Source organism: Gekko japonicus, unplaced genomic scaffold (genome assembly GCF_001447785.1).
Source record: "Gekko japonicus isolate JY-2015 unplaced genomic scaffold, Gekko_japonicus_V1.1 scaffold1945, whole genome shotgun sequence".
Classification (NCBI taxonomy): Eukaryota; Metazoa; Chordata; class Lepidosauria; order Squamata; family Gekkonidae; genus Gekko; species Gekko japonicus.
This window is the reverse complement of record NW_015171562.1, coordinates 252,701-263,152: the sequence shown is the minus strand read 5'-3', so window position 1 is coordinate 263,152 and position 10,452 is coordinate 252,701. Positions and strand designations below refer to the sequence as shown.

Below are 10,452 nucleotides of genomic sequence, written 5' to 3'. Positions count from 1 at the left end.
CCCCCCCCAATCTGGTCTTGCCACTGTTTTCCAAGGCTACAAAATCGCATGCACCTCTGCTTTCAGAGAAGCCCTGCTGGCCTCGGCATGTGTTACTTAACATAGGAACATAAGAGAAGGCCAGTGGCCCCTCCAGTCCGACACTCTGTGCCACACAGTGGCCCAAAACCCCAGGGGCCATCAGGAGGCCCGGCAGCGGGGTCAGGACATTAGAAGCCCCTCCCACTGTTGCGCCCCCCCCCCAAGGACCAAGAAGCCAGAGAGCATCCCTGCCCGAGAGAGAGTGTTCCCTCTTTCCTTTGTGGCTCATGGCCACGGATGGACCTCTGCTCCATATGTTTATCCAGTCCCCTCTTGAAGCTGTCTATGCCTGTAGCTGCCACCACTTCCTGCGGCAGTGCATTCCACGTGTTAAATGCCCTTTGGGTGGAGAAGAATTACTTCTGAGGAACTGTCAATGTGACTGGGGATGAAGCCTGCAAGACCACCATACTCCTGTCCGTGCACCCTAAGAGGCAGAGCAGACATGGTGGCCGCCGTGTTGTGCATTCAGATCAGGTCCATGCTGGCGTCCCACACCGGAGGGGGTGGGGGTGGGATAGGGTGACTTGAAACACAGCTTGGCACGAGGGAGGCGGAAGGATCCTGTCCCCAGCAGTCCTTCAGCATCCGGTCCACTACTAACCCCGCTCTGGACTTTGACACGACCGGCCTTCCAGCTCAGGGCCGTTGCTGCCAGCCTGCCATGTGGGCACAGCCCCTCCTTTGGAGTGCTTGCAGGGGGGGGGGCTCTGGGGGTGCCACAAGCGTGCAGCCGGCCACGTCTTTCTTTTTGCTTATGCCGCGTAGAGTCTGCCTTTCTCACTTGGACTCGAGGCGGGTGGGCTGCACAGAGTCATAGGCTTTCTCACTTGGACTCGAGGCCGGTGGGCTGCACAGAGTCATAGGCCGCTCTACCACCCAAATAGGGTCCCCTCCCCATCAGCCCACAGGCAGAGGAGGGGCTTCCAGGCGGGGCACCTCTTGCAGCAGTCAAGAAGCTGGCTGGTGGGGAAGGAGCCAGGCCAGACTTCCTGCCACCCTTGGCCAGGCAGCTGCTCCATCCACAGGAGGTTCTCACCTTCCCCTGGGAGGCCCAATCCTCTGTGACGTATTTACAAAACAGCCAGCCGAAGCCCGGCGCACGTCACAAGCCACCAGTCCCAGGGCTGCCAAAGGCACGCTCTGCTCACTCGCTGGCTGGCCACCCGCCCAGCTCGTGTCTCAGGGGGCGGCCGGGTGGGGGGAGCACGAGCCACCACCCACTCCAGCTGGCTCCTCTCTCCCCCTCGCTCTGCAGATGTTCCCCACTCACTGCCCTCCCCAAGACCCAAGAGCCTTAAAGTGGCTTATAAATGACACGACTCCTCTGAGGGAGGGAGGGAGGGAGGGATCGCTCCCCCCACCCCACCCCCAGAGAGTGAGAGTATTTTTACAAAATCAATCCTTCCCCGCCATGAATAATTGAAGCAGTTAAGGAAATGCAGCATTTGATGGCGGCTTCAAATAGCTTCCACAAAGCTGCAGGATGCCGGCCGGGGTTGCTGGGGGGAGAGGCGGCAGCGGAGGGTTCCCTGTAACCCCCTTTCCAAGGCAATGACCGAGGCTCCCCCCCCACCCCACTATCCCCTCTTCCGGAGGGGCCCCTGGATTCAGGGTAGCCTGAAAGGGCCGTGTGCGTGTGTGCAGGGGCAGCAGGGGCAGCAGGGCCCAGCTCCCCAACCCCACCGATTGAGTGCCACACACACACACACACACACAGCAGCCCCCCTTCCCCCCCTTTCTTGCCCCCTCAAGTCAAGCTGACTCCCGGCAACCCTTGGTGGGGCGTGGAGGCAAAAGGGCTGTTCAGGGAGGGGTGGCCGGCCAACCTCTGCCTCTGCCTCTGCCTCCCGGCCGGCCCGGACATTCCTCCTCCTCGGCCTCCCATCCCAGTACTGGCCAGGGCCATCCCTGCTCAGCTGACCCCGAGATCTGAAGAGATCCAGGCCCACGCAGCCCTTCTGCACGGAGGATGCTCCTCCCCGCTGGCTGCCAACCCACCCACCCTTCCACAGTTTGTGATACACCCTCCCCCCCCCCGCAATGGTTGATGGCCGTGAAGTGGCCTGCAGGGTCTCCTGCCTCTCGGCAGCAGTCCCCCTTGCACGGTGGGGCAGGCACACAGCCGGGGGCTGGCTGGCTCGCCTGTTCTCCAGTGGCCCGGGGGGGGTGGGATGTGGCTGTGCCTGTTTGAGTCTGGCCTCTTTAGACCAAAAGGTTTCACAGCAAGGCAGGGAGGGGGCCAGGGTTACCATCCCCCACGGTGGGCAGGGCAGCCTCGGTGGCTCCTGGCGCTTGGTGCCCAGTCTTGCCCCTTGCCCTCCACTGCCATGCAGCCCGGGCCCAGTGGCCAGCAGGCAGACCACGCCCGTCTGCGGAGGTGCAAGCTGGAAGCCAGCCCCCTCCATTTAACGGCACACTCCAGGAGCCCACCGGCCAGGCAGTTGGTCCACGCTGTACGCAAAAGGGATGCCCCGCCCGGGGAAAGGCCCGGGAAGAACCTTGGTCTGGCTGTGCCGCGGCCCCTCCCCCCATCCCACAGCAGGTCTCTGCAGACGCAAAAACCACTTCCCCACCTAACACGAAGGGTGGGCCAGCAAACAACGCGGCCGCTTTTTGATGCGTTTCATTGGACAACCGTCAGCCCTCTCTGAGCCACCCGGAGGAGGAAAAGCCACCCGAGTTCCATCCTGAACTCCTCCCGAGGCATCTCCTGGCCCTTCCTCTCCTTCCTCCCTCCCTCCCTCCCTCCCTCCCTCGGAATCCCAGCCAGTGTTTCCCAAGCACCCTGTTTTGCCTTTAGCGAAGGCCCTCACGGCTTTGTTCTGAGGGGCGGCCACTTGGGCACATGCCCCCTCTGGTCTAGGACTGGACGGCAGCCTCCACTCCACTGCTGGGTGTGTGTGTGTGGGTGGGGGTCTTGACCGGGCGCCTAGGAACAACGCACCCTCACACTGCGGGGGGCTGGATCGCCTCGCATCTCCTCCCTGCAGACTCCTGCTCTCCAGGACAGGGTGCCGTAATTCCCCCAACACCCTCCCACATTCCCACAACTCCCTTTATTTCTAATTGATCTCGCCTGTGTGCCGTGTCTTGTGTGCTTCTTGTATGCGAGCCTTCCAATTTTTCTATCAATAAAACACCCCTTTATTTTACCTTGGACGGGTTATTTCGAGAGTTCTCAAAGGGAAAGATCCCCGTAAACACTGGTAGCGCAATCTCGCTTGTTACTCCCCTCTCGCAAGCCTCTGTCTCCTCGCTAATTCCCCCCACCCAAACAGGAGAGAAGCCCACTTTTGGGGCAACACAGACCATTTGGGGGTAACACACCAGGTTGTGCACACCAGGCAAGAAAGGTGCTCCTGTACAGACACCACATTCCGGTGCAAGAGGGGCCCTCGCTGGGGTGTGGCCCTCGCAGGAAGCGGCTGTTGCAGAACTGAGGCAGCTTTGCCAGAGGCACTAACACACACACACACACACACAGAGGTAGGAGCCACTTCTTGCAGCCTCATGCAGGACTGGGCAGATCACTTTCCTCTTGGAGCCCCCATCAGCTGAGCACTGCATGTGCAAGAACCCAGGAGAAGTGAGCACGGTCGCTTGGCTGAGCCTCCTAAGGGGGACTGTCAGTGAGAATCCCCACGCTGCCATGGAAGCCCGCTGGGTGACCTCGGGCCAGTCACACACTCTCCCCCTCACCTACCTCACACAAGGATGGTGAGTAAGGATGAAGCAGAAGAAAGAAGCACAGCGTTAAGCTGCTCCCCACTGGGGAGAAAAGCAAGGTACAAATGAAGTCAATCAATAAGAGGCCAGAGAGACACCCTCCCTCCCTCCCTCCCACACAACCACACATTTTTCCCATGTCAAGGTCACCATTCCCCCGCCCCCCAGGGAAACTTCAGCTTGAGTCATGAACACAGGTCGTTCCTTTCGGAACCAAAGCTGATACTAAAGGGCTGTTTGGACTTCCCCTTCAGTGCCTGACTTGGCAAGGCTCCCGGGTGTGTGTGTGTGTGTGAGAGAGAGATTTGTTGGCTCTGCCCTTACAGGCAGAATCAGTCCTCCCGGCTGTCCATCACCCTGCTGGGAGACACCCAAGGACAAAATTAAGGATTGCCAGGTTTCATCCCAACGATGCAAAAAGAACAACGGGAACCACGAGGAGACTGGCAGTGACCCCCCCCCCACATCTCTTCCAGGACCACCAGGGACCTAGGGATGGGAATCTAGTCAGGCTCTGCTTCTGAAGGGAGGCCTCGGGCATCTCAGATCTCACTTCCCAAAAGCGGCTGCTGCTGCTGCTGCTTTGAAAGAGCCATGAGACGTGAAGACGTCATCCCAATGTTGCTGCCAAAACCAGGCCACAGGGCCAGGCTCAGGGGTTGGACTCCTGCCGCTTAGCCACTCCTTCTGTACCTTCACTGGTCTTTGCTGGGCAAAAACGACCGGGGATGGGGGGGGGCCGCGGGATCAGAGCAGCTATGGGGAGGCACACGGCAACCCCCCCGCTTGGTCCACGGGGCTGTCCTGGGTAGTCTGGCCTCCAAGGAGGATCTTAAAGAAGGGAAAAGGCAGGGCGAGAGGCAGGGGCTCCAGACGCCCCCCCCCCCCCGGCAACACAGCTATTCCTTTCCTTGTTAACAGTCTTCAAAGCCAAACACAGGATTATTTCAAGACCAAGCAGGGTCACAGAAACAATTTGCATAATGTAAAATAAATCCACACTTGTAATCAAAAAGCCACACGCTTTAAATCCTTGGCCATTTCTATTAATCTCTGAAGCTTCATATAGATTGTTATGTGCAGCAGTTTGTCTAAGTCACTCTTGTATGTTTAAATCCTTCGGTATTAGGGGGAAGGCGGAAGCCGTCGCTTTGTAACCTGCCTCTTCTCTCCAGCGGCGCCCAGGCCGGCAGAAGGAATCCCCCAGCCCAGCCCAGCCCAGCCCAGCCCAGCCCAGCCCAGCCCAGCCCAGGAGTTCTGAAAGTGGCCTTACAGTGCCTGAGAGGGGCTGGCTAACGGCTTAAAGGTGTGCAGAAAAGAAACATCCCCAAATCCAAGGAACTGGAAGGCATGCTAGAAACAAGGAACCTCCAGCCCCCTCCTCCTTGCACAGGCCAACGGGCCCTGGCCTCAGCCTGCTCAGCGGGGACACCCGGCACCTCTGCTTTGCCACGGTCACTCCCAAAGCAGCCCTGAGCTGGCTGAGACCAGCACTGGTGCTCAGGAAAAAAGAGAAGAACGCGCCAGGCCCGTGAACCCTCTCTGGCTCTCTGGCAAGGGTGGGGAGAACGAATGAGGCAGAGGAGGAGGAGGAGGAAGAGGAGGAGGGGCCCTTCTCTGCGCAGCCTGCAAAACCTGTGTGCACGCACAGGGGGGGCGGGGGGGAGGAACTCTTGTCCTTCAGGCCTCATGTGGCTTTTCAGTGGAACTTTCCATTATTATTTGATTGTTTTAAGGGTGTCGAAAGCTACTCTGTGGATCCACTTTTGAACAAAAGTGTGGGACATACAAATCTGCAGCCTTGTCTTAGAAAATATAATCCTTTTTGTTGTTGTTCTTGTTGTTGTGGAAAACCTGCTCTGGGGCGGTGGGCTTACGAGGCCGGGGTGGGGGTGGCGCAACCGGCTTCTGCTGCCCACGAGGAGGACTGGTGTCCATGAGGTGAGAGTGCTCTGTGGAAAGACGCTGCGGGGAGCCCGCTCTCTCTCTCTCTCTCCCCCCCCCAGAGTGGCCCCTCCCAACGGTGCACACCCCACATGTGCTATCGAAGATGCGCCAATTAGACCAAAATGAATGTGGTGGCAAAAACAGCAATTCACGGACTTCAAAAGCCTCACTGTGTGTGTTATGTGAGTTAATTCACGTTTATTTGCTTATTTTGGAGAGAACAGCCGGCACCACACAGAAGCACTTTGCCAGTGCCAGATGGCGAGCTGCAGCCAGCCAGCCAAAATAGGCATCCGGAGTCAGCAAAAATCAGCCCTCCGACAAGACAGCAAAGGCAACATTTCAGGCTATAAATGGGTTGCTCCGGAGCACACATATTGTGGGCGGTTGTCAAACCCCAGCAGCAGCAGTGGGAGGCCTGTGTGTGTGTGTGTGTGTGTCCGGGAAAATGGTGCCGATCGATGCACCGGCACGTCCCAACACACTGGCCTTCTTCAAGGCTGCCCAGGACTGGCTTAGCCCTCATGCCCACCGTCCTGGCAGAAGAACGGTCACCCTCCGCCCTGCACTGGCCAGTTGCCCGCAGGTGCCCGGGGGAGGGCCTCAGGAGCGAGTGACTCCCGGGACAGCTCCTGCCTGTCGAAGGGGGCTAAGGAGGCAGCGATGGGGGAGGGGGGGCGCCGAAGGCACCCCGGTTGCCAGCCTGAGACCGTGCCAGGGCAGCTGCGTCTTCCAGAGTCCCCGTGTCTGAGCTCCAGGCAAAAAGGTGGCAAGGGGTTAACTGTGGACCGAGGAGGGAAAATGCTGAATACCAAAGGAACAGAAGTTCAGAAGTCATCTGCATGTACATTTGGTAGCGCCGCTCCCCAGGGTGGAAAGATTGGGGGGGGGGGGGGGGGGGGGGGGGGGGAGAGTATATGTGAAGAGAGCAGCTGTGGAGAGGTGATCCCGGTCCAGCCCAGGCCCCACTTCCAACTGACCGGCCCCTTCAGCGAGCCAAGGGAGGAGAGGGCAGCTTTGGGGTCTATATGACTGTGCCTTTGACAGCGGCCCAGAAGGCGTTAGAACCTCTGCCGGATGCAGCTTCTCCCTTCACTGCTGCACTAACCTGGGAGTCTTGGGCTGCGAGGCAGAGCAGGGGAGGGGAGCTACCCAGCCGCCAGAAAGCCATAGGGCACAAGGAATGCATGGCCGGCCCTTTCAGCGGGGAGGAGGGTGGGGGGAACCGGAGACTCTTCTCAATACCCCCCTCCAGCGTGTGCAGCCACCTTCCCAGTCCCAGCCTGCATTCCATAACACTGGAGGCCCCGCAGCCACACAACCCAGACTCCTCTCTTTGGCCCCCAACGTGGCAGCTGTCCACGCCCATCCTGAGCTCCCACGGGCTTCCCTCCGGCGGCGAAGCCCGCCTCCACGGGGTGTTGCTAAGGTAACCATTCCCACAAGCCTCTCGCCCCGTCTCTCAGCCTACCTGTGACCTGACAAGGGAGTCCTCCATCCCTCCGCTCTACGCAGGAAACCTGCTTCTTTCCCAGAATCCCTGTCATCTGCCCCAGGAGACCTTTTCCAAGGCCCTCCTTGCAGGAGCAACACCAGCCCATCCAGGCTGCACTGCAGGCCACGACTCCTGGCACCAGGCTGTACCTGCAAAGAAGCCACGCCCCAGGGCAAAGAGCCACGCCCACACAGCATCTCCAGGGCCTCTCTCTCTCTCTCTCTAAGAAGCCCCCCCCCCGGGAACACCGAGCCCCAAGGCTCGGCTTCCATGAGCCATCTCCAGAGCAAGCCACCTGAGGAAGTGCCGCCTGGCAAATCCCCCCACAGCCCAGTTTGGACTGAAGCTCACCCACTCCTGTGAGGGTGCACACTGGCCAAGAATGCTGCACAACACGGCCGACAAGAGCCCCTGAGCCATGCAGCAGTCCAGGGGGAACTGCGCTGGCAGGGCTGGTTGCAACCCAGGAGATTCGGCAAGGGCAAATATTGCCTGAGACATGCAGACAAACACAAACAGAGATCCACAAAGGACTGCCACACAGGGCACAGGTTCTGCTCCTCAGTCCCACTCCCAAACCCCTGCGTCGCCCCTCCTCCTCGCGCCCTGCCGCCTCTTCCTCTCCTCCGAACACTACTGCAAGGTCCTCTCTCCCCACCAGCGGTGTCGCTTGCGCTCCTCTGAGGCCTGCCTGGGTGCTCACTGCTAACAACCTCCCTGCTCAACGCAAGGCAATCCCAACCACGACACGGGCTTCCTCCCCACTCTTACCATAAAACACACGAGTCATAAACACAGCACGGCCTCCAGCCCATCTCATCAATTCATCTGTACGGTGCAAAGCCCATAAATAAGTCATCCTGGATGACGGTTTTCCTGCCTCCTCCCCGATATGGCCTGATATGCCCAGGAGGACAGCTTTTATTAAAAACAGTTTAAATTCCAGTTTCTGTCTGCTAACCCATCAAGGACTTTAAGAGCTCTCCCTGCAGCAAGAGATAATATATTTCTGTTTTCATTACTGCATATATATATATATATATATATATGTTTTAAGCAAGACAGAAATACAGAGAGTCTCTAGTAAGAAATGCATATGGCTAAATCCATCAGACAGACATGGACGCTCTCCCACAACTCCTACGGATCATCATCACCAAACTATTAATCACAACTCTGAATTTGCCAGGCTTGCCTAAGATTGTACCGGTAATGGACCCCATTCGCTACACACAGACACACACGAAATCTGTAGAAAGGGACATTTCCCCACAGGAAAACAAAGTGCTGGAAAAATACCTACCCCCTGCGTCTCCGGGAATGGCTGGCCTAATGTCCGCCAGCAAGCTTCATGGCCAAAATGGGGTTTGGAGCCCCAAACTCCTTGCCGGGAATCCAACGCTCCAACCACTACCACTTACCACCCACTCAGATATACATTATGCAGTTCAAATTGAAATAAATAAACAAACAAACAGAGACACCTGCTCAGGACAAGAAACCAAAACGACTTTGGGCTGCTCACGAGGAATTGTGTTCTCTAAGTAAGAGCAGCGAATAAGCCAAGTGTTGCAGAGAACATACAAGGGACTCACTAGCAGGAAGCCAAAATGTTAAAGATGTACTCACAAGTAAAACTTTTCATCCCACGTGGGGTTCAGGTTTCCAAAGATAGTCTTTGTTCTTTTCTTGGTCTTGCCCACTTGCACGGTCACGTAGGGATCACTGGAGCCTGTCTTGTCCTTCGCCTGCAAGCCCTGGGCACAAACCACTGTTGGGAGAGCGGGAGACACCTTCACCACTCGGGCGGGGGGAGGGAGCGGGGGGGCCCCAGACATGGCCCTTGACTTCAGCAGGCCCCGGGGCACTGCGAGGGATGCCAGGGCCCCCTCCAGGTCCAGCCCCACTCCCAACACTCGCAGCGCGGCTTCCCAGAAGTTGCTGGAAGCATGTTCCAGGTGGCCCCGTGCCAACACCACAGGCTCCTGAGCCAAGAGGAGGGAGCAGGAGGCCTTGGGGCTAAGTAACGACTGAGGTATTGTTGGGGCAGAGATGAGAAGGAGCGCCTCTGCTTGCCTTTGGGAAAAGCATTTGAGCCTTTAGCAGCCAAGGGCTCCCTGCTGGATCAGGCCCACGGGGCTCCACCCAGCCCAGCCTCTTGTCTTACACAGTGGCCCATCAGTCACGACGGCTTAGAGGCCGAGTCCGCCCCTCAGCGCTGCCAGCCCCTAGTGCTGCTATCCCGAGGTATTCATCTGCCCAACCCCCTACTTAAAGCCATTCCTACATCCTCTGGCAGCAAATCCCACATTTTAATCACACATTGAGTAAAGAAGCACTTCTTTTTGTCAGTCCTGAGTCAAGGGCCCGTTACCCTCCTTGGGAGCCCCCAAGTTCTAGTACTTTGGGAGAGACATAGAAAGTTCTCTCTGCGTTCACTCCCTCTGACCCATGCATAATTTTATAAACCTCTATTCCCAGGAAGGGTGCCTGAGCCAAGAAAACACCAAGCGTGAACTCAGGGTGGTTCCGTAAATGGGTGCGCCGAGGACGGGCCCCCGGCCACTGTCTGCTGGGCTGCACCCCACAGAGCGCCCAGTCTGCCCCCCAGCCATGCAGCCATCGCCCTTGAGCCCCCTGAGGCAGAAGGAGTCCCCCCCCCCCCCCCCCCCCCCGCGCTCCTTCTCCCTGCCTGAGGAAAGTCCTGCCCGGGGACGCCAGCCCTGCCAGACTGCCCAGCTCACATCTGCCCTCCTCCGTGTGGCTGTTCAGAGGCACATCTGCTGACCTCGAGGGGAAAGGAAGGAAGAGGAATTCCACCTTCTGCTGCATTCCCCCGGATGTGCAAAACTCAGGGTGGGGTCACACGAGCAGTTTGGCCCGACACAGCCCCCCCACACACACACACCCCGGATCAAATGGGTACATCTGGCTCCCGTGCCCCAGCCATCAATACCTCGCACTGAAGCGACTCCCATGCGGATCAAAGAGCCACCTGCAAATTCCAGTGGCGACCTTGGTGAGGCGCTTCCATCGCGGGTGTCTGGGTGTCCGATCGCCCGGGGGTAGGCCGTGGAAATGCACGAGCACCGTGATCGTTCCCCCTCCGTTTCCGGCACGTCTCCCCCTCCCCCTCCCCCCCGCAGCCCCACTCCAAGGTGGACTTTGGTGCCCCCATCGGCTGCCTGTGGCGCTCCCGC

At 58.5% G+C, this 10,452-nt stretch overlaps 1 protein-coding gene across 1 annotated transcript in view; it reads right to left on the bottom strand.

The window, feature by feature from the left end:
• UNC13C (unc-13 homolog C (C. elegans)) overlaps positions 1-10,452 on the bottom strand; it is a 107,293-nt gene that overhangs the window by 41,505 nt on the left and 55,336 nt on the right. The window contains exon 9 of the mRNA XM_015419745.1: positions 8,882-9,023. Coding sequence (XP_015275231.1) covers positions 8,882-9,023 — 142 coding nt within the window. The remainder of the gene's footprint in view (positions 1-8,881; positions 9,024-10,452) is intronic.